This window comes from Cryptomeria japonica, chromosome 1 (genome assembly GCF_030272615.1).
Source record: "Cryptomeria japonica chromosome 1, Sugi_1.0, whole genome shotgun sequence".
In the NCBI taxonomy this organism is placed as follows: Eukaryota; Viridiplantae; Streptophyta; class Pinopsida; order Cupressales; family Cupressaceae; genus Cryptomeria; species Cryptomeria japonica.
In genome coordinates, this window is record NC_081405.1 from 517,778 (window position 1) to 542,694 (window position 24,917).

Below are 24,917 nucleotides of genomic sequence, written 5' to 3' on the forward strand. Positions count from 1 at the left end.
CTCTTTGCTTTCAGATGATATTGTATAAGGCTCTTCCGTTGTCCTTCTATCTTCCTTAGCTATAAGATACACACTCCAAATTTTGTCGGTGATGCACTCATCTGATGACTGGTAATTGCTACCATCATCTAACTTGATTGACGGCCTCTTGACACAATGAACATGTGAATTCCGAATGAGGAGCGTAGTGAATTCTACACCACCAAGGTAGCAATACATTCTCTAGGCATAATTCCTCATCAAGACTCAATTGATTTTCAATCATCCCTCTAAACCTTGTGAATTCGTCGTTACATTGTGGAACATTAAAACTGTCAGGTTCCATGAAAACCTCTAGTTTAGCTATATCCCAAAAGAAAATCCTTCCTTTTATTGCTAGCTCAACTCTTGACAAGAATGTTAAGCAATGTAATTCATCATGTTGAGTTGTCTCGTGAATTCTACATGTAATGCCCCTTTTTAGTAAAAACCCTAATTTGCCCTAAATCGCCATTTCCATGTAAAACAATATATGGAATAGGATGCGTACCTGATTGAGATCCTGCAATAGGTTAGGAAACCATTGAAATGTATATAATTAATAATATAAATCTTCTAAGAAAGATAATTAAGCATAAATTCTCTATACTTAGGGTTAGGAACATTAACTTAGGCATAGTTTTTGTCCAATTCCTTATCGGAATTCAACCATAAGAAAGTGGGAGTAAGGAGGAACAATAAGGTGTCCAAGAGACCCTCTACCCTAGGCCTAAGAGTGGAGTGAGAGCTAGAGCCCCCTTGACCTCATGGGACCATTGGTCAACTACCATGAGGTGGTCTACCTAGTGAGGTATCCTATAGCTGTTCTCCTTCATCACTTCCATCCTTATCCTTCTCTTATGGTTAGAATTCCCTTAATTCAATAATCAACCATGATAGAGTTTGGAAAGATACAATAGGATGTTCTGAACGTCCTTCCCCTCTAGGTCCAAGAGCGGTGGACTCTGTTTACACCCCCTTGGCCTCATGGAACCATTGATCAACTACCATGAGGTGGTGTACCTAGAGGAGGACCGCATCACTGTTCTCACTCCTTGTACTCCCTTATATTACTATCATGGCAGTTTGCTCAATATATATAATTGTCTATTGATTCTTACGTATACCATTCATAATTATGTAATTATAAATAAATTCTTATCGTATTGTTTATTACCAAGAATAATATGCCCAGTATAATTGGCCACAAGGTATTGTCTAATCTTAATAGATATTCTATCTGCAATTATATTCTATTATGCTGTAACATCAGGAATAGGGAAGACCATACCAGATTTGCATTAACTGATAATATGGTTGTAAATGCCGGCTGGTCCTCTATATTTCCAATTTCTCACAGTTCGCCTAATGTAGCAGTCTGTTATATATATGTTTTGGTGGTCCGCTATTCTTGATCCCTTCAATTTCCTGATTACTGAGGATGCTTCTCGTTTCTCTAAAGGTTGTTATTTATGTTTCTCTTGTGATTCAATAATCTCTGTCGTGTATGCTTCTTTTGCCGTTCCTTTATATCTTTCCATGTGAGGGAGAGGTCACACCTCTTCATCATGTATGCCCTTTGGCAAGAGACACACCTTTTCTACCATTAGCACCCTTTGAAAGAGTGCAACTCTTCATTATATTAACCTTTCATGATCAGATTTGCACTTCTGATTCCTAAATTATCCCCCTCTCAAATGAGGTTCTCTTCTCCCTTTTATATCTTATGTTTGAGGGAGTCGCAATTTTTCATTTTATGTCTTTTGACCATTCATTAATTTAATTAAATTTTAATTAAATTTAATTATATTCTTTTATATTTTAATTTAAAATATATTTTTTTCTTTTGTATTTTAATTTTATTAATATTATTTATTATCAAATTCTATTACAAAATGGGGACATTACACTACACTACCCCAGTACTACAAATTTGGACAAGCTGCGTGGGTGAAGCTGTGCATACAAAGTCCACCAAAGCTGAAGAATATCAACTTGTTGATCATCTTGGGCATGCGGATGATGAAACTGATGGAAATATTGTCATTGATGTCAAAGATGCAAGAAGACATTCACAATGGATATGAGTATATGTGCAATTCATAAAAGATGAAGTTGTTATGACAAGTCAGCATACACGTCAGAAAGAAGATCAGAATATGTTGGTTGATTCCATAAGAATGTCAAGTGGATTTGTATAATATAAAGCATATCTGAAGGCATTATTATCAGACCATATAAGCATATCTGAGAAGTATTGAGCAGATCTGTACAAAGCTGTGAGCATGGTAATGACAGAAAATTAGACAATGAGCAGTGTCAGAATGGCGTACATCTGATTTACATAACAGCAACCATAATGAGTTAATGGTTGATGTCTAACAGCATAAACATAGCATATGACAGATTTTGTGGGCATGTGATAGTCGACTATGTCTGTGAACAGTAATCAATGATAACATTAAAGAAATATTTTCATGCCAATAGTCTACAAAAATATAATAAAGGGGCATATTCGATAAGGTTAACTCTTTAAGGAAGTATTGTGCATTTGTAGACAAAGATGGTGATAATGATAAGTCGACTGAGATAATCGACTACATGGAAGATGACAATCAGTGATTAATGTGTGACAGAATACATGACTAATCAGCGACAGTAATCAAAGACTTATGGTAACATAGCATTGAGACAAAGAAGACTCTGAATCAGCAAGTCAGTGATCGAAGAAAATAAAGAGATTAGGTTCTAGAACAGCAATCAAATTATGAGCGATCATACATACTATATAGTCTGATCATATATATATAAATTACAGTCCCAGTAGTTGGAGATATAGATCTCATGCCAATATACTGAGTGAAAGTTGATCCTTTTGTCGGTGGAGAGAAAAGTCGATTTCTTATTGAAGTAAAAAGCAATGCCACATACAAGTCGGCAATTCATAGAATATAAACTGATAAACAAAGTCTAAAGATGATACGTATATGCAAGGAGTATCGACACATAAACAAAATGAAAATCGTAAGGATAAGAAAGTTCGTGAGAAGACAAGTGCAAGTCGATTAATGACTAAGAAAATTAACTAATAGCAATGTATTAATGAAATCGATTCATGGAGGAGATGCAAAAGGGAGTATTTGTTTAATAAAGTTAGTAAAGGATGCAATTAATATTAAATGAAGATTTATCATTAGTGAAAGGTGGCGTTTCATTTCATAGTGATGTGTTGTTAAAACATACGTGGCTAAAGAATGAATGAAGCACTTTGACTATTCTAAAGAGATACGATTTGGTGAATTGACAAGAATGTGGATAATATTATAAGCAAGCTTTGAAACAAGGATTAGTTAAAAGATGTGTAATTACCTTTCATAAGGTACGGGTCAATAAAATGGTGCGATTAAGAAGACTCGCCAAAAGGTAACCTACGATTATTATACATGAAAAGGTGCAAAGTTTATCACACGAAAGAAAGTGATTAATATTCTTAAAGACATCGCTCTTCACATGAGGACAAATTGTTTTAGTAAAAGACAAATTCCTTGTCTCATATGCAATGTTGTCTTATTCAAAAAGGTAAACTTTTTCGTCTTATTCAATGTCAAAAGGAGCGCTTGAGATAAGAAAGGTTTGTCAAGTAATTAATATAATATGCCATTTAAGACAAGTCCGCAAAAAAGTACGATTTATTTGGAAGAGTTATATTTACGAAAGGAGGCGTCTCAAAGGAAGTATGTAGAAATAATTTGTAAGAAAAAGAATATATCTATGGTGAAGCATCGTCTCTCTTATAGGAGTTGTATTCTTTCAAAGAAGATTTAAATACAATAAGAATATGAGATGGGTAGCTGTGTGTGAATGAAATACAGAATGCTAAGAAAAGTGAAAAAGAAGATGCTACTGTGCATGTATTAAAGACATTTTTTAATATACACAGGAATACTAAAATTCTGAATGTAAGACTGAAGTGTGTGGTCTGTATATAAGTCTGAAATAATCTTCAGACTATAAGACAGTGAGTATGAGAAGAATGTGAGAAAGATATTATGTGTGAAATATGAAAATATAAAAAGAGAGGAAGAGAGTCGTGGATGTATATATGTTGAGAAGATAATAATTATATACACCTGTAGGTGAGCAGTGTATAGTGCTGAAGGTATAAGGAGAGTTTTAAAAAAGGATCAATTGGAGATTTATGAGAAGAATGTGAGAAGAGTAGTCTCAGGCATATGGGCAGATTATGAACAGATTTATATGACAGGCTTGTGAAGAATCCATGATCAGATTTGTATGACAGATTTATGTATATGCAGATATAAAGAGAAATGTGTGCAGATTTATAAAGACATATTGATGATGATAGAAGAGAAGTGTATGCAGATATAGTGGGAGGATTATGCAGCATTTCGTGCAGAAATAAAGAAGACTTATGAGCAGATTTATATGTGCAGTTTGAGAACATATTTATGACAGGGTTATGAGGAGATTATGATCAAATTTATGTGACTGATTAGTATTATTCATCACAACAGATTTGAGAAGATCAAATTGTCCATCATCTGTTGTTATAGCAACATTGTAAAGGTGGAAATTCAGATTTATATGAAGTGGGTTGGTGCTCACAAATTCAGAAGTGGGAGTTGGTGCTTCTAGTGGGTTGGTGCTCACAAATTCAAATTTGGGAGTTGGTGCTTCCAGTGGGTTGGTGCTCACAAACAAAGTTAGGGGTTGGTGCCTACGAACATTGTAAAAGAAGATTTATATAAAAGCATTTATTGCCGTGGTTTTCTCCCGTAAGGGTTTCCATGTATATATCTCGTGTTCTACTTGTGTTCATATTATTTAGATCACATATGAATGTTGGTGTGCAATGAATATGTTCGGGCTTCAGCCGAAAATTTGAGACTTGGGCAAATTTGGGATTTTGGTCTAAATTGTAAAACATAAAATCTTTTTTTTCAAATACACTCAAAACACTCAAAGCAAGCAAGTCCGAAACTTAACGGTTTTGGGTAGCAGAAAACGTTTGCGATTTTTAATCATCGGCAACAAATGGAATGATAAAATCTTAAACTTGCTCAAAGTCAACAACAACACATTATCAAATCGGCCCTCCAGCAGAAAATGTAAGCTTAGAGAAGTATTAGAAATTTCAAGCCTAAACTAAAACATTGGAGCACCATTCCAAGCCGCCCCCCCCCCCCCTCTGAAACATTTGAATCTCCCTATAATATCCAATGGAGGAAACAAGTTTGAAAATAAAGCACTTTTAAATTGAAACCTTTTTTCCAAGTCAGTAGCATAAAGAGCAACATTTTGAATTTGCTTAAACCAGTTGCTCAAACCGATTGACCAATTTTCAGTATCCCAATCGTTTAAAGCACGCAAAATTTGAATTGATTAAATAGCCTGTTTTAAAAATCTTTCAAGTGCTAATTATTTGACTGCTTAATAATTTTGGTGCTAACGCCATCTTCTGGCACTGCTAGCCCCTATTTTTTGCACCAAGGCTTGCCTCGTAATCCGTGTTCGATTGTGTAGGATAAATGCCTAAATCAGCGACAGAGTCCTCAAAAGCACCCAACGCAACTGGAACATCCCGGATTTCCAAAGATGACATTTCGTGCAAGGTTGAAAAAATGAAGTACCAGTACCAGGGAGGAGGAGTTAGGGAGTCAAAGGTCCAGAGTGTGGGAAAACATAGGGGACACGGACCTAGGACATATTGATATTCAGGATTTCAGGAACAGGGTGTACTCTCCTAACGCCTATGGCAAGCCCAGACGGATGATGGAGAGTTGCATTGCTCAGGCAACTAGTTTCCCTCCGGCCGTGTAAAATTATGAATTAGTGGTTGAGGCTGCTAAACATTATCAACCGGAAACCAGATTAGTGGTATTGAAGGGGATGGTACTAGCTGACTTCACGCCTGAAGCCCTTGGGGAAGCATTTGATATCCCGTTTCCTGATGATCCCATTGCCACAACTATCGATGAGGCTCAGGTTGTTTATGATATGAATCCTGCTAAGTACAAAACATTGATAAATGAAGAATTGGTCAGTGAGAGAAGACCACCAAGCACTAGAATCAGTAAAAAGACCCGCAAAAGAGATTTTCATAGTGAGTATGGTGATATGGTTACCTTACTCAGCCGGGTCATGGGACTTCCTCAATCCAATCTCTTTGAGGAATGGATGTTCTACTTCACTTAGCAAGTCTTTGCTGGGAAGTCTAAGTTCGATTGGGCTCAGATCATCAACGACAATATTCATACACAACTGGTTGAGCTTGAAGAAAAAAGTTACTTTGCCATGACTTGCTACTTGGTCTACATGCTTGCTCGACACCAGCTGCTAACGGGATTAATTAAGAAAGGTGAGATTGGGAATGGGCCGAATCAGGTGAAGGTATACGAGTGCTACCCTTAGTTGTATTACTATGACATTGCCCAGAGAGAAAAGAATAACATCGCATATGCAATTGGTCAGTACGAGCGTGTTAATGATGCTTTTACAATGCGCTTGGTTAGATTAATGCAAGGAGGATTGCATATAAGGCTGTCAAAACAGGCTACCACCCTGATCCGGAAATACGGTGCATGGTTCATCCAGTTCCCCAGTTTTACCTACATTAGAATAGCAGGCTTTGAGGGAACACCATACCGGCTTCCGCGCTATCCATCAAACAGATTAATCCTCATGTAGGTAGCAAGGCGGGCACACCGAGTAGGTAGCTTACTCAGAGACAAAAAGCAATCAGGGTTCACCTTCCCCATGATTTTGGGTAATCTTGATGCGCACTTCAAAAATTCGGTGCAAGCTGAAGAATCATTTGCTAAATTGGCGTCCTATTGCTTAGAGGAGCATTTCCCTAGGAAATGCTTTGACCATGAGGGATTGGGAAAGAAGGCCCACGACAAGCATTACAGGGCCAAGGCATCAATAGAGGACTATTGGAGCAATTGTTTAGATGACTTTGAGGTCCGTCGGTGGGAATATTCAAGGTTGAGTGTTCAACAAATGTGGCTTTATGAGTATCGCCAGGTCCCATATCAAGTAACGGACTATGGAAATTGCTTGCAAGGCCGAGAATTTGAAGCAGTCAAGGACCTCCCGCCAGCCATTGATTGGACTAAGAACCCAATCAAAGATTTTGAAGTAGTCATGGAAGGTCTGAGAAGGTACACAGATAACTGGTTATCCCAACAAATTGAGAGACTGACCCATGAAGGAACCCAATTCACATACAATTTGATGGGCAGTCTCGATTCCCAGTCTTCAGAGGACGAAGGAACCTCAAGCGCGCCAAAGGAAGAGGTTGAGAAACTTGAAAAGAAGAGAAAGAAAGCAAGGGCCAATAGGGGGACACGAACATCGAAAAGAACAAGAAGAGAAAAGATCCCAATAAGGAGGCTAGAGGTTACTTCCTCATCCAAGGACCCAAGTTCAGAGGATGATGTGGTTGAACTTGATTACATACCCACTCCACCTTCACAAAATGATCTTGTTGCATTCGAGGCAAATGATCCTCAAAAACAAAATGAGCAAGAAGCGGAGGTGAAGATCATTGGTTTGGATGGACCTGGAAATCAGGTCGAGGGAGAGATTGCACCTGATCAAGGGATTGGTAAACAAGAGCTCACGCAAGAGAGCAGGCATGAGTTGTGTTGACGTGTCTAAAGTCGCATTGCTGCAAACTCCATACGGCCAACGCAGAATAGAATAAACCCGTTGAGTATCCTATCCTCTCTTGAGATAAGGAAATCCCTAGTGCTATTTTCTACGTTTGATCAATGGGGATAACCTCAAGGTTTCGTTTGTCAGGTCTTGACTGCAGGATTGCTCAGTGGTTTGATGTGTTTTTTGCTGGAAACACAAGGGGGACTTACGGTGAAATAGGCAATTGCTGGATGAGTTCCCCAGAACTTTAATGGTCTTGCTTATCAAATGGTTTAAGTCGGGTCAATACTATTTTCAGCAAGACTGCAGATTATCTTGGTAAAAAAAGGGGGAAAAGGAGGGATAGAGAGAGAGAGAGCTACGGAAAATATAAATTTTAACTAAGATAGCAGATTCAGTAAACAGACAGACACCTCCGAATAACTAAATTAAGCATTACCTGCCATTTAAGCACAATACTTGCATCAATCTAGTGCGATCTTCAAGGGAAAATTGAATTTTCATGCTATTAAATACAACATTAGAACTTTGACATTCATTCAGTGAGCATTCAATAATTGAACTAAGCATATGAAAGGTTCAGATTAACCATACAGAAGGAAAGACAATCAGCCATTCCCTAATGGTATGAACAGTGAGGATTCTATCGGATGTTTACTTAGAAAATACTATGTAAAGGAAAGAAACATAACTGGAAATTCTAAATTAATGAAGAAGGAGACCATGACCTCATAGGGATACTTGAAACAGTCTAACTTTGCATTAAATCCTGTAAATTTCGCCAGAGCTTCAACAACAATCCAAAAACTTCTTACAAAATGAGGGAAAACCAGTCCCTTAAATAGGCTTCAAAAATGGATGAATGGCCAAGATCTTATCTAAACTAAAGGCCCAGATTCATCCATAAAACATGGTTGCCCATACCCATAAATGGGAGGCAAATATTAGCAACTACCTCAAAGGGAGTAATAACTACCCCAAAAGGTAATTAAAACTTATCCAAAAATAATCCAAAAAGGTGCATACACAAAGTTTTACATTTAGTTGACTTGGAAGTCAAACATGACCCTTTGGCCAAAAAGTGCACTTTTCGGAATTCAAAAGAAAAAAGCACTTTAGGAGAGCACTTTTTCTTTTTCAGCTTCACACCCCTTTTCCAGGAATTCATCCTCGCTGTGCAAATATTCTCGCCAAAGCTCTCGACCTGCTCTACGTTCCTCAGGAACATATTCCTGGAACCTGAGGCACAATTGGAATAGCAAACTGAATGAAGGCATAGGAGGATGGCAAATTTTATACTGCATGCCTTCAAGGTATTGGTCTACGTGCTTCAAACCATCCTTTCAGTTGGAATGATTACGCTTGAAGCACAACATGTCTGACTGGAACTGACCAGCAAAACTTAGGTCCTTAACGGAATAGGTGATCCTATCCGTCCCTAGTCTTTCCTCCCAGTCCGACTGTATCACTTCATCGGACAGGGCATTTTGCCATCCCGAGACCATTGATCGGAGGATCATTTTGCCGAGTTCTTGCATGGTGTTCAGAATTGTCTCGCATGCATCGTGTTCTTTATCAATGATTTCTCTTGTGTCATTCTTCATGGTGATAGTCCAATACCATTCCTTAAGAGTGCCGATGTTATAAGGATCTAGGATGGTGGATAATGTAGGAATCTGTGCATGGGTCCAGAAGAGAGCTCTCATGAGGGGAAGAGTAGTGGCAGCCACTTCATGTATTTGAAGGGATTCCCTCTTTACCTCTAATAGCCGGACTAGGGTGGCCTCTCGATGGAGAGCCATCTCTTTTACTTCTTTGAGGATTCGTTCTCCCCTCCCTTTGATGCCTTGTATCCATTCTCTGACAACCCTCGCAGTATCCCGTACTCCTTCAAATTCTGTTGTGGTCCTCTGTGCCAAGGCTGTCGGGGGAATGTGGGATTCAGAAGCGTTGTGCAAGGGTCTCTAGAGTTGATCGATGTATCCCTCGGCGTGCTTGGCACGAGCTCGATACATGTCCTTTTCAGTTGTTATCTCTTCAAGTTGCCTGAGCATGTTCTGTATTGAATCCTTGAATTCCTCCTTTTCCTGTTCCTTAGTGGCTCGTCCGATGGGGACAGTCGTGATGCTATAATTTGCCAGTGTAATCTGATCTGCTGGCTTGTCTACAGGCGGGGTGGCGATGTGAAGAGTACGGTTCCTTTGCTCATCTTTGGTCATCCTGGAATATGCCTTGGGCTTTTTCTTCCCCTTGGCTTTAGCTTGATCTATATGTGAGAAGATGTCTTCCAAGTCAATGGGTGGCTTTGTGGCGGCCTTGCGCTGAGCTCAGGCAATCAACCATTCCTGAGGTACAGTCTGGGCTAATGCTATGGTTAAATTTTCACTCTATTCTTTGATGTTTTCAGCCGTCTCACCACAAATTTGCAGCTGTTCCGTTACTGGAGGAGTGGAGGAGGTGTCAAGCTCTTTGCTTGCAGTAGTGTTTTCTCCTACTTCACTGAACAATTGTTTGGTGCCTTCGTGTGATGGTAGCTCTTCAGTCTTTTTGAGCTCGCGGGTCTCCTCCGTCTTTTGCTCTCCTTCAACGGTAGAGTCATCTTTGGCAGTGTTATGGAGCAGCAGTTCATGGCGACTCTGTTGGGTGGGTTCATGTAGGCCAGCTTTGCGAAGGATTCCTCTGCTTGGGTGGGGGTCTTCAGATGGACATCCTTGTTGCCTATAATCATGGGGAACGCAAATCTAGCCTGCTTACTGTCTCTGAGTAAGATGCCAGCCGGACGTGACTGCCTTGCGACCTCCATAAGAACTATCTTGTCGGTTGGGTACCGTGGAAGCCGGAGAGGGGCACCATCAAAGCCAGTTATTCAGATATAGGAGAACCTTGGGAACTGGATGAACCAGACTCCGTATCTTTGTACTAGGTTAGTAGCTTGCTCTGAGAGCCTTATGTGTAACCCTCCCTGCATTAGCCTAACCAGGCACATTGTGAAGGCGTCATTGACGCGCTCATATTGACCAACCGCAGAGGCTGGGCTGTTCTTTTCTCTTTGAGCTATATCTTGATAATGCAGCTGTGGGTAACAATCATATACCTTCACCTGACCCGACCCATTCCTAATTTCTCCTTTCATTATTAAACCTGGCAGTGGCTGGTTCTTGGCGAACATGTAGACCAAATAATAGGTCATAGTGAAGTACTTCTTTGTCTCGAGTTCAATTAGCTGAGTGTGGATGTTGTCGCTTATAATCTGGGCTCAGTCGAACTTGGACTTCCTAGCAAAGACTTGCTCTGTGAAATAAAACATCCACTCCTCAAAGTAGTTGGATTTGGGAAGTTCCATAACCCTATTGAGCAATGTGACCATGTCCCCATGCTCATTGTGAAAGTCACTTCTTGGGGTCTTTTTTCCAATTCTGACGCTTGGAGGTCTTCTCTCCTTGTACCACTCTTCATTGATCAGTGTTCTGCATCTGGCGGGATTCATATCATACGCCACCTACGGCTCATCTATAGTTGTTGCTATAGGGTTGTTTGGGAAGGGAATGTCAAATGCGTCGCCAATGGCCTTAGGAGTGAAGTTAGCGAGGACCATGTCCTCGAGGAGCACCAATCTGGAACCTGGTTGGTAATGCCGGGTGACCTCTACCACTAACTCATAGTTTTGCACTGCTGAGGGAAATCATGCTGCTTGGGCGATGCCACTTTCCATCATCTACCTAGGCCTACCGTAGGCATTAGGGGAGAAGACTCAGCTCTTGAAATCTTGGATATTGATATGGCCTAGGTCAGTATCACCGACATTGTCCCAGACACTCTGAACTTTTGACTCCCTCAATCCCCCTCTTTGATACTGGTACTTCATCTTTTCGATTCGGCGAGGGATATTTGATTTGGATGTTCGTGATGTCTCGGCTGCAACAGACATGTTTGATGATTCTACCGCTGATTTAGGCATTTATCTTGCACAGCCGGATGCGGATTACGAAGCGATAAAAGGAAGCAAAGCGGGTTAGATAAAGAATATGCCAGCATTCAAGGATTAGTTCAAAAATTGGAAACATCATGATATTGCTAGCTAAAAGCTTGATTGATTTAAACCTGAATAGTTATGAAGCTTTTGACTACGGATTCATACTTAGGCATTTTCAGGATCAATTTTTTAAATGGACAAAGCTTGAGAAACTTTCCTAAGTTTGAAAATGCATTTTCTAGCTGATTCTTAGGAGTAAGTTCTGATTTCAATTGCTTTGCATGACGCCTTACAAGTGGAAAAAAGATGCGAATTTTGAAGAATTAAGCATTTTAATCAATTTTTGCATAAACATCCATCCAATTTGTAAATATTTGAGACGATCGAGAGAGGTAAAGCGTACTTACCTGGTGAAAATGGACGGCAAGAAATTGCCCGATTTGCCGTGCAAGAACGGATGGATAGTTCTGCAAATTTTGAACGGAAGAGTCTGCAATTTTGAATTCCAACGGTTAACTTTCTAATTCAAATTTTCGCGGCTGCAGTTTGAAAAGAATTTGCAATTTTGAATATTAGACTAAGTGATTCTTCACCTTGGTGGCTTGGCGAATTCTAACTTCGTGATTTTGTGGCACTGAGAATGGTGTTAATGGCGCTTTACCGTCAAGGCTCATAGAACTTCGCGATTTTACCTTACGCGATCCTCAACAAATGGAGAGGGTTTCAGATTATGAAGATTCACGCCCCCGCCCTATGGTGAGCCATTACGGGGTCCATTGAGTCTGCAAGGTTTGCAAAAAAAATCGCGATCTTACCTCTAATGCAAACCGTGCTCTCTGGTTTCACCCTCCAAGCCTTACGCCATTTCCCTTTCATGCGATTTTGAAGACTTAGGCGGTTTACGAAAATTGCGATTCTGAAGACTTAGGCGGGGGTCTTCAAACTTCGACGCTTTGAGGTCACCTTTCGACCTTTTAAATCCCTGCAATGTTCTTTCATTGTGCGAAGTTCAACGATTTGGGTGTGATTTGCAAACTTAAAACATTTCGCACCCTCTATCAATTTTTAAGATTTTCGAACCTTTTGAGAGGTTTGGGCAACCTTTTAACTTTTCGGACCATTTGGCCTTTTTGACAACTTCCGAACTTTTCGGACCTTTTGGTACTTTTGCCAACTTTCGAACTTTTGTCATTTTACTTAAGGGGTCCGAAATTCGGCCCTCTGGGCATTTTTGCCAACTTTTGAACTTTTGTCATTTTACTTAAGGGGTCCGAAATTCGGCCCTCTGGGCATTTTTGCCAACTTTTGGACTTTTGTCATTTTACTTAAGGGGTCCGAAATTCGGCCCTCTGGGCATTTTTGCCAACTTTTGAACTTTTGTAAAAAAATTCGCTCCTCTTTCTCTTCCACCTGGCGAAAATTGTCATTCATTCAAATCTCGTAAACTCTATAAAAACAAACATCATATAATCTCTCTCATCGTTCTTATGCGAAAATCGACAACTTTGGGTCCTCATGCGACCTTTGGACACGTTGTTCTTTACTTGGCGGAATTCGCCAGTCTCCATCATCACACGCCCATTCAAGGCAATTTCACAAGTTTGAACAATCTTTTGGAATTCATGTCCGAGGGCTCGACTAGCCTAATGGAATCACCGGCTTCTTTGTTCAACATCATCACTTCACGGACCAGTCGCGGGCTCGCTCGAAAGGACGCAAGACACTCTGCGCGAAACTCAACAGGGCGAAGACAGAAAGGCCCAAAAAAGGAAGGGGGACCCTATTGACGACAGGGAGCGTGTGCAACGCACAACAAGTTGCATCAGGAAGGCGGCAATAAAGATGATACCACAGTTGAGGGAGAACGGAAAGAAGATGCAACTCAAGAACCCAACAGAACTGAAGAGCAACTATTACTAGAGGACACCCAACAATTTCTCAGTGAGGTGAGGGAGAACTCAGCTGTGAGTAAAGGATTGGGTACTGCACCCATTCCTCCTATGCCCGATCAGTTACGGATAAGCAGTGGGTCAGCTGAGGCCTCCAAAGAACAGAGTGAGAATCTGGCAATTACATCTGGACAGACCATCCCTCAGGACTGGTTTAATAGCTTGTGCACAACGGAAAGAAGCTGTCAAGACACCAATTAACCTGGAGGATATCTTCTCTCGAATAGGAGAAATAAAATCCTAAGGCAGGAAAAACCCGAAGACTTACTCCAGGATTACCCAAGACGAGCAAAGGAACCGCATGATTCATATTTCTACCCCACCTGTAGACAAACCAACAGATCAAATTGCAATGGCTGTTTACAAGTCACGACCATCCCAATAGGGCAAGCAACCAAAGAGAAGGAGAGGGAAGAATTCAAAGATTCCGTGCAGAATATGCTCAGACAACTCGATGAAATGACTGCTGAGAGAGATATGTGCCGGGCTTGTGCTGAGCAAGCTGAGGGGAACATAGATCACCTGTTGAAACCGCTGCAACATGTCGCTGAATCCCATGTTCCCCCATTGGCACTAGCACAAAAGACTACAGTTGAATTTGAAGGAGTGCATGACACTGCCAAGGCCGTCAGGGAATGGATCCGGAGCATTAAAATAAAAGGAAAGAAGATTCTTAATGATGTATTTGAAGTAACAATCAAAATACAAGCAACACGGATAAAGATGCTGGAGGTACAAAGGGAGTACGCCAAAATTCAGGAAGTGGTTGCCTTAGATGAACCACTCATGAGGGCTCTTTTCTGGACTCACTCGGATTCCGACACTACATTCTATCCTAGATCCCTATAATGTTAATACTTTGAAAGAGTGGTATTGGATCGTTAGCATGAAGATGGACATGGTAGACAGCGTTAGAAAAATTCGGGAGGAATGCGAGATGGACTTATCCCATATTGAAAATGGCAGTGAATATCCATAAGGCATTAGTCATTGGCTGGACGGATACCATGGAGGATGCTGATGTAGTATCACGATGGAATGTCAAATTGAAGCCCGATAAAACTGCATACTCTGTGGAGGACATAGAGTGCATCAACAAGCTGCATACAGACATATTGCGCTTTGAAGATCAACAATCAAATTGGCGCGAGCGGCTAGGGATATTCGACTCTCATCTTGAAGGCACGTAGTTCAAAATGCACAATCCTCCTTTCCCTCCTAATGAGGAATTGTTCCCTGTTTGTATAAAATTTCAAGAATATGTTCGGGAATAACGTGCAGCACACCGGGACATCTGGAAAGGTTACTTGCATGAGGAAGATGAATTTTTGGAGGAAAAGTCCACCTTGAGGAAGGAAAAAGTGCTTTCTTGAAAATATCTGTTTCTTTCAAATTCTAAAATGCACTTTTTCAACTATAAAGTTTCTTTCCAACTACCAAAGTCATTGTAAATTTTTGAGCTCCGTGCAAGTGCACTTTTTGGAGCAGCTTTATGTTTGGTAGTTGGTAGTTATTAGTTACTTTATGGTTGGTGTTGATATTTTGTTTTCCATTTATGGGTATGGGCAACCTTGTTTTAAGGGATGAATCTAGGCCACTTGTTTAAGTTTAAGCTTGGCCATTCATCTGTTTTGAAACCCTATATAAAGGAGCTAGTTTCTCTTTTACTAAGTTACCGGTTCGGGTTCGAAGAACCCGGTACGCCGGTATGGCAAAATTTTGAAAAGGGGTTTGGGTTCGTTAGTACAAAAACATGTAAATTATATATATATGCAACCTATAAGCATGAATTAAGATTAGCATGTCACATAGCATCATATAAACAACAAAACCAACATAAACTTGTAATCATAGCATCATGATCATACCATAACAGCATCGTATACATCAAGTTTAATATCAAAATGATAAAATATTCAAGTATCATTGTTTCAACTTTCAACAATTTAAAGTTTGATCATTAAATGGATTCTCTAAATGGGGGTTTGGGGCAACGCCCCCAACGGGGTCAAGGGGCAGCGCCCCTTGCGGGGGTTTGGGGGCAGCGCCCCCAGCGGGGTCAAGGGGCAAAGCCCCTTGCAGGGTCGAGGGGCAGTGCCCCTCACGGGGTCCCGGGGCAGCGCCCAGGGCGCGCTCCTTGTCGCGGTACAGGGCGGGGTTGAGGGGCAGCGCCCCCGCCGCCAACACCAAATCACAACCTTCAAACCCACACGGAACTCCATGGCATGCATCAATTTTTTGCTTTTTTAAGACGTCTAATTTTCTGCTTTTTTAGGCTATAACTTTCACTTTTTAAGAGGCGGAATTGAAAAAAAAAATAAATTTGCATTGTTTTTTGACTTTACGGGCTGCCCAGCCACCTGGGTTCAACCAGGGTCGAACCCACTCTAGGTTTTTCGAACCTTGGTCAAACCCAGGTCGAAGCGGATCTGTACCACGGACCCGGTTGAACCCGGACCCGTACCAGGGGGGCCCAGAGGCGAACCCGGTAACCTAGCTCTTTTATTTTGAGTAAGAAATTGTGGATTGCTGCGAAAGCTTTGTAGAAATATATTCAGACAATGGAAATTGAAGTTGTTACTGTTTCATGTGAGTGCATGGTCTATTTCTTCACTCTTTAAATTTATGTATGCATTTTGCTTTACAAAATAATATGTGCTAGTTGATATTTGATAAAAATCTTCGTTCATACCAATAAGGATTGGTTGATTGCCAGTTCCTCTGCATGGTTAGTCTGAACCATTTAATATGCTTAGTTCGGTTTTTGAACATGGAATGTATGAATCTGTCAAATTCAGTGTTTATGTTTAAAAACTTGAAAATTTGTTTCCCCTTTGGAGATTGCATCAATTTTATGTAGTTGTGCGAATTGCTGGCGAAATAAAATTTGATTATTGCAAGATTTTTGTCTATCAGCTTGAAGGTGTTATTTTTAGGTAGATTAACTAGGCATTTTCTCCCCCTTTCCCCTTCCTTTTCCCTTTTTTTACCAGAGTTAAGTCCGAACAACATCATACTGAAGATAAATCTGATGAAATCAAACTGTAAGATCTTAGGGAACCTGTGCGAAACTAATTTTGTCTAACCGTAAGTCCCCTTTGTGTTTCCAACAAAACACATCAACTGTTGAGCTATCCTGCAGTCAAGACCTGACAATCGAAACCTTGAGGTCGTCCCCATTGATCAACTAAAACAGCATTAGGGATTTCCTTATCTCAAGAGAGGATAGGATACTTAGCATTCTATTCTGCATTGATTGGAGAGAGTTGTAGCAACACGACTTTAGTCACGTCAACACTATCGAGCTGAGTTTGCGGAGTGGAATTTTTTTTAGGACACAATGATAGCTAAGATAGATAAGTAGTGAATGAATAGTGTAAGGGTTTTTTATAAATATCCTCATGCCATTTTTTGCTTGTTATTTTCTACTGCTAGCTTTTTTTTAATTCTTATTACCTACTTTTCCTACTTATTTATGATATAATATGTTACACTATGGCACAATTGGATATGTTTTGTCGGCTCATATTTACTATTGTTTTTGCCAATACCATGTTGGATTGTTCTAGGGTTTTGTTTTGGTGTTAGGGTTTTGTTGACGTGTATTTTGTACACTGCCTAACACAGAATAAAATACCTAAAGGTACCTTATCCTCTCTTGAATAAAGTTTCCGAATGCTGAAGATATCGCGAAAAGGATCAATCAGAGAAACTTCAAGGTTCTTGTATGTAGGATCTCTACGTGTGGATAAGCTCTCTGTGGTATGATGTGATTTGCTGGAATCACAAGGGGACTTACATTTGATGATTGAACTTCTGATTTGCATTGAATATTGCTGGAACACAGGCTCTTACTAGCTTTGATCTGAAAAAAGGAAAAAAGACAAGGGCGAGGAGAGGATCTAATCCTAATACTAAGAATGTAGGAGCAATGAATGATCTTTGATGAAATTCTAACTAGGTCTTGTTTTGACATCGCAGGACCATCTCCACAAGGCTAGTGCGATCTTCGAAGGGAAGCTTTATGATGTTCAAATCATCACTGCAGGCATAGACACCATCAGGTTGATGCATATCAATGAAGAAGCGACAATTGAAGTTAAGCTTAAGCTGAACGATTCCAGTTGACTACGCAAGGCAAGTCTGCAATCAACAAACTGCTAGTAGTATGGATGTACGAATTTCACCATCAATCAAGCACATTTCTTCCACTCATCTAATAACATGAAATCAAAAATGAGAAGTATAGAGACCATGCAAATTGTCGAATCGACCCATAAATTTCACCATTTCTTCAATGAAGTTACAAGTCTTTTACAACAACATCTTGGCAACAATCTTTGCCTTCTCTCTCTACTCTACTCTAATCACTATTCTATCAACTATTTCTATCTACTCTCTATTCACTAACTGCTTCCAACTATTTTCAACTCTCTAACTCCTTTACAAAATGAAATGCCAGGGCTTATATAGTGCCCTCAATACAATTCGATGGCTAAGATCAATTTGAGATCAATGGCCAAGATTTTACAATGAAAACCCTAATTAGGGTTTGTTACAACCATTACATAACATTTAATGCTTGACCAATGATAAAATTGTATTGCTTGGACACATGTCCTCTCTAGAAAAATCGACCAATGGATAGCCGGGGTAGGTACATCGGAGTTTGTGCCACCTCCCATGAGTTAGGTACATTGAATCTGGACGTGCTGAGGTGGACCACACTGACTGGAGAAGTGATGACTAGGATGCCACCTCATTTGACACTTGGTTGATACTCAATTTGGTAACGTTGAGAAGTTAGCCTTAATTAATTCTTTTGGAACTATCTGCTTCTTCAACGAACCCTTTGCTTTGACTTCTTGTGTCCTTGATTTGCAGGATGATGATGTACCTCGCCTTGGAACGCCAGATTGGAAGAGGTCATCCTTGTTGATGTTTGATCGAAGAAAGCCATTCTTGTCGATGCTAGGCTGGAGGAGGTCGCCCTTATCCTTGCTTGATCCTCCTTGAGGAGACCGTCCTTGATCTGGCTTGATTTTCCTTGAGGAGAACCTTCCGACTTGTAGATCCTTCGAGCTTGGGAGTCCCCATCTTGATACCTACACAACATTTCAAAATTAGTAATATATCTTGAAATCTAAAAATTAAACTTTAAAAGGAAGATTCAAGATTTTAATTAGGAAACTTCATGATAAATCTTGAGTTATCATTTCCTAATTAACCATGCAATACTTAGACTTTTCTAAAAAATGTCTAAAAAAAATCAAACCTTGGACAAGGGTGTCAAGATGATTTCGCCATACCTCCTCTTGAGTTTTAAACTCTAAGAAATGATGCAAAAATAAGGTGAATTTTGGCTAGGCAAAATGTAGATTGAAGCCTTCTCTTGAACAAATTGCGCCTCCATTAGCTAGCTTCTTCAAGATCTGGAAATTCGCCTTCAAATGTCTTCAAAAATCTGGAAATTATCCTCCAATCTAGCAAGAAATTCTCCTCTCCAATAGCCTTCAAGATGAATTTCGCCCTCCTCAAATTGCTCTTCAAGTTCGCATGAGAGATAATGCAAGAATGATTTGAATTGTGAAAAAAAATCACCTCCAATATATAGAGCGCTCACCTTCCACTTACCCATGAGGCCGACCTTGCAAGTAAAGGCAAAAAATAAATAAAATTAAAAAACGAAGAGGCCGACTTGATAAAATGAATGAAAATAATACCTCAAGCGCTTCATCTTTTAATTTTAATTTAATAAAAATTAATTTTAAATGCCTTTATAATTAAAATTTCGATTTTTCTAAGGCTCAAAAATTAATTTATTAAATGCCATGCGCCTTTATTAAATGCCAATTTAATTGAAATTTTTTAAAATATTTTTAAGTTTTTAACGAATTTGGCATCTAATGCGATTTGCTAAAATAAGGCAAAAAATAACGAATGTTGATAACTTCGCTCTGGTCCCTTGGAGAGGGACAGGAGCGCTTTTGCCAATTGTCATCGAAATTTGTGGTCCTTGCAACTCCATTCCACCCCGAAGCACTTTAAGTATCATTCCAAACTTGTGCCTTGGCCTAGATTCGTCCAAACTTGGCGAGAAGGACTGGATATTAGGTTTTTCGCCCTGGTCCCTTGGAGCTATTTTGCAAATCCAAGCTTATCCGTCCTTTGTTAGCCTTCCAAATTATATTCAATGGATAAATCATGTTTTCCTTGGTCTCTTCAAATCATAAAATTGTCTTGACCCTGCAAGAACAGTGCAAATTTGAAATTCAAGCTCCGGTCCTTCAGTGAGGGACGGGAGCACTTTTGCAATTACAAGCCAATTCGTCCTTTGCTAGCTTCGAAAATTATCTTCAACGGATCGATTGTGTCTTCCTCCACCCACCTCAAACGTAAAACTTGTTTTTCTCTTGCCCGAATCTTGTCTTGAGGGAAAATCGCTCTGGTCCCTTGGAGAGGGACAGGAGCGCCCTTTGAAAATAGCCCTGGTCCCTTGGTGAGGGACAGGAGCGAACTTGTTACTTAGGCCGATTTTCTTCATTGTGGCATACTTAAGTTATATTCAACGGGCAAAACATACTTCCCCCTGACCTCCTCAAATCGCGAAACCACCTAAATCTTGCAAGGATAATGCGAAATTGGAATTCAAGCTCCGGTCCTTCAGTGAGGGACAGGAGCGAATTTTGCTCTCTAGGCCAAATCGTTACAATTTTCATCGAAAAATGTCTTGGCTAAGGAAGATATCATCTTACTTCATGCTATGAATAAAAGTTAATGTCCAAAAAAGGTCTAAAATCATGCATATAAAGAAAAGCGCTCTGGTCCTTCAGTGAGGGACAGGAGCGAATTCTTTCTTCTTTCTTATACTTTAAGTTATATTCCATATATACTTTCAGGATGTTTGAGAGTGGTTTCAGACCTCCAGGAGTTATATTGCAAAATCTAGTTTTTTGAGGTTTTTCAGTTTCCAGACTTAGTCAAATTTCAGGATCAGGACATTCCAGACTTAGCCAAATTTCAGGATCAGGACATTCCAGACTTAGCCAAATTTCAGGATCAGGACTTTCAGACTTAGCCAAATTTCAGGATCGGGACTTTCAGACTTAGCCAAATTTCAGGATCAGGACATCACTCAAGCCGGACTTGCTTATCCATGTGATCCCCTGGGCGACACTCAAAATGCAAAGGCTAACTAACAAAACCCTAAAGGACCAAAAAAAACAAACCCTAAAAAGCAAAAAAGCAAGGGTCCCCATTTGCAATGGGGCGATGTGTGAAATGGTCACAACAGGTTTCCAAACCTAGGCTACCGGTTTGTATCTTGGGTATTTTCCTTAAGTATTATATCCATAAGGTGTTCCTTGTCTTGATATGATTGCCTTATATTTGTCTTGTATCCTATCTGGAATTGCCAAGATCCGATGTATTGCTGTTTTGTTAATGCGCATGTAGATTTACTCTATAGCTTGAATGATGTAGACTTTAGGCTTTTTTTACATCTTTTAGGGTGTGTAGTTCTGGTTTTAGTATGTATCAGAAAGGCACTTTGGAATCCATATACTCTCTGGCATGTTAATTTAGGTTCACTTTGCATCCATGCTTCGAAAAATTTATCATAGTTTGTGCTACAATTATTACTTTCCAACTCTAATTCCCCTTCATTGTTTAGGTTTTCTTCTTCTTGCTTGTCCGAAAGTTTGGAGATTGAATATTAATTCTTGACATCTTCCTCCGCATTTCCTTGTGCTACTTCTTCTATAGAAGTTCTGTCATCTAATACTCCTAAGGGGATTCACATTCTTTGGTAGCATCTACAAATGAGATCTTCTCCTTCCAAGAGTCCACAATTCTATTAGAATTCACAAAACATCTTAGTCCAAGTAGAGCCCAAAAAGTGTTGAACATCTCCTTCATTTCTACCACTTCAAAATCTACATATTGTTTATGTTCTTTACATTTACCTCAATTTCCAGGTAACTAATGTCTCCATTCTGTAACGGTTAGCTAGATTGATAATCATAGGTGTCTTGACAAGATTTGGTTTTCCTAACTTCTCCCATGTGGTGGATGGAATGATAATTAGGTCTGCGCCCAAGTCCACCATGACATACTTCACCTTATGATCATTCAATTGGACATTAATCAATAATGGACCATTCTTTCAGTTCTAGTCCTCTGATAGTTGGTTCACCTGTTTCTTTTTGTTGCATTACTTGCACCATTGTGCTAATTTACTACTAGATCTTTCTGTCTAGCTACAGTAGCTAGGTCTTTCAATATTTTCACCTTTTCTTCCATGAAACATCCTACTTCCTCTTGTAACTGCAAATGATATTTTGTTTTGCTTGCTTAACTACCTTTTCATGTTGTCTCTTGTTGGGCTCAAATTGTTTCGGTTCTTCCTCCTCTTCTTCGTCCAGACTATAATGCTCCTCAAAATCCTTCCTTCACTGGTGGTTTCTTCTCATGTCTCCCTGTGTTAGTTCCTTGTCTAGTCAAACATTAACTTTCTTCTTTCCTCTAGTTTTCTTTTTCTTCTTCTCCATAATTATCTCTTCTTCGGAATTGTCTTGTGTAGAGGTATCTGAAGACCATACATCCTTTCGGTGACAGCCTCTTATGCCATGCTGTGGTGTCCTCCAAATGACCCTTGCTGCTCGTTGTAGTTCATTACTCCGAGAAGGCTGGCTATTGTCTTTGTTCAGATAGAATGCTTGTGCAACATCACATGAAAACATTGTGTGTCTTGCCCACAAAATGCGCACTTCTGTTTCTTCTCTGCCCAACACTCTGAGGCATAATGACTCATTTTTCCGCAATTGAAACAAGTGGCATCATTTTTGCTTTTGTTGTTTTGGCTTCTTCCTCTTCCTCGTGTATAATTTGGTTGTCTATTATTATCTCAATAGCCTTGTTGATTGTTCTACATTCCATGGGCGTTCTGGTTATCTTGCTAGGGTAGGATCTGGTAACCAGCATCACTCCTTTCGTCAACACTACAATTATGACTTTGACAATGTTGGGTGCCACCATTTTGGACTGGAGCTTGGTTCTTTAGACAATCTTCTATTAAGTGCAGGTCCCATTCATGACATATAGCATAGTTATTGAATTTGTCTAACTGATTTACTACTACTAAGGTCTTCTCTGCTCTATCTTTTGGGCATTCATTTTGGATGTGCCCTTGTTGGTTGCAATATCTGCATCATATCATTTCTGGTTGCTTAGGATCAGTAGGTAAGATCTCCTGATGTATAACCAATCTCTGTACCTCAACATTTCTATCTTTCTCCTATCTCCTCCATGATTGGGTCTCAATTCTGTGGGCCATGGTGATTAGGTCAACATATTATCTATTCTGGTGAATAGATCTTCCTTATCCACTTATATCTACAACAAGGGATGTGGCCCTTGGATAATATCCCTAAAGTACAACCCATCTTCTAAAACTCTTATTTTGGACCCTTATTTTCGGTTTACTATTATACCATTTTTAGGCCAACAATGATAACCTGGATTAGCACCTAGGTGATATAGATATAGCTAATCCAAGTCATGATGACGATGCTTATTTAGATGTAGAGATCTCCAATAGGAGACCAAAGTGGTAAGAAAGCAACATTGGATATGCTCAAGAAAGTAAAATGATTTGAGGATAGATCGTTGAGAGACAAGAGCAAGCCAAACACAATCAACTTTGCTTTTATGGCAAATATTTAGGGAGTATATGAGCCTCAGGTTTGTCTGAGGCAAAAAGAAAATTGAAATGGGAAAAGGCCATTGAAAGCGAACATGAGAGTCTTATCAAGAATGAGACTTGCGACCTTATCATCTCCCTTCCAGTATGTGTGAGTTTGATTATCGAAATCAAGGTTCCACAAGTCATTTCATACGTGATCCAGGACTGAATGGTGAAGATGCTTGAAAACCATGTACATTAGTTTAGATTTTAATCAAAACATTTATGCTTTTCTCAGAGAAGTCTGAGTTCATTCATGAGTATGATGGCTGAACATCTGTAACAGTTCTTTCTCACATAAATTGGAATGTTCTTTTTATGCTCAATTCTTTGTTATATTTTGTGGTTTACCTATTGAATTGCCATCTCACTATAAATTTTTTGCAATGTTTGTCATCAGTGATCATGGCGTATGCTTTCTGGATAAATGGACAACAGTTTGCAACATTGAACTGCCTGGTATACAGTACTCTACAATGACATAGTGTAGTGCTCAAAATTTTCAGCGTTGGTTTCCTTTTTTGTTCTAATAGATCAAACTTTATCTCGCTTCAATGAAATGCACAAATTGAATTAATCTACAGTTTTCATGCTGTAAGATAACTTAACTAATCAACTAAAAAACTTGTATATCGTATTTTTAATTTTGTTTATTTTCATTATGTTAATTCTAATACTGGCATCTTTGAAAAAAAACTGGACAGTAGAGGGGCACATCTTAATTCAATTTGAGCAACGAGAATCCTTTAGAGGGATATTACAATTTACCAAGACAAGTTTCTTAATGCTACTGGTTTTCTAGGTTATGAACAAAGTGCAGAGTAACAATTTTAATGCTATAGATCAGAGAGCATAGAGTAATGCTCATGGTTAGTGCACTTTCATGAAAATAGTTGAATCCTTGTGGTATTGTACTTAACCTTATTCTACTGGGCAATTATATGAGGATTTCCATTTGTCTTATTGGTGGGTTCTACTCATGACAGTGATATCCTTCATTGACTTGTTTTTGGTTGGTGAATAGGGTTTGGCATTAGGATTCACAACCAGGAAACTCAAGTGTGAAATAACCACCTGTATTATATTAGTGTGAGGGAGTTCAAATTTTCTTCAAACTACCATCTGCTTGGGAATGATAAATTGTGTGGGGCCTTATGCCTGAAACATAAGTATTTAAGGTTTAATGCCTTAAATGATTCCTATGGCTTACCATGTTATCAAAACAAAAGTACCAGAATTGTGAAAATACAATAAAACCTATCTACTAGTCAATAGGGTGACTAACCCTTGACCTGAAACTTGATATCCTATGATGGCAAGTGCAGAAAAGTTCATGCTTGGAAGTGAGTGCTCCAAATCCTTCTAATTTTCTTCAATTCAAGCTTATTTTTAGTCCTACTAGTATGCTGCTGCCACCTTTATTGGCCTCTCATGCTTCCATTTAATTTTAGATCATTTCAAGATTGGCTAAAATTACAGAAATGAGTATATGATGTTTTCTCTTTATGGCCAGAGGCACCCACTTATCATGTTATTAACAAATCTGCTAGGC

General features: G+C 39.5%; 1 protein-coding gene across 3 annotated transcripts in view; it reads left to right on the top strand.

Moving 5' to 3' along the window:
• The window catches only part of LOC131036644 (dol-P-Man:Man(7)GlcNAc(2)-PP-Dol alpha-1,6-mannosyltransferase), a 229,051-nt gene that overhangs the window by 79,153 nt on the left and 124,981 nt on the right, over window positions 1-24,917 (top strand). For all 3 annotated transcript variants that reach the window (XR_009104127.2, XM_057968579.2, XM_057968580.2), the window contains one exon: window positions 23,766-23,824. Coding sequence is in view for 2 of the 3 variants with exons in the window: in XM_057968579.2 (XP_057824562.1) it covers window positions 23,766-23,824 (59 nt within the window). In the remaining variant the exon portion in view is untranslated. The remainder of the gene's footprint in view (window positions 1-23,765; window positions 23,825-24,917) is intronic.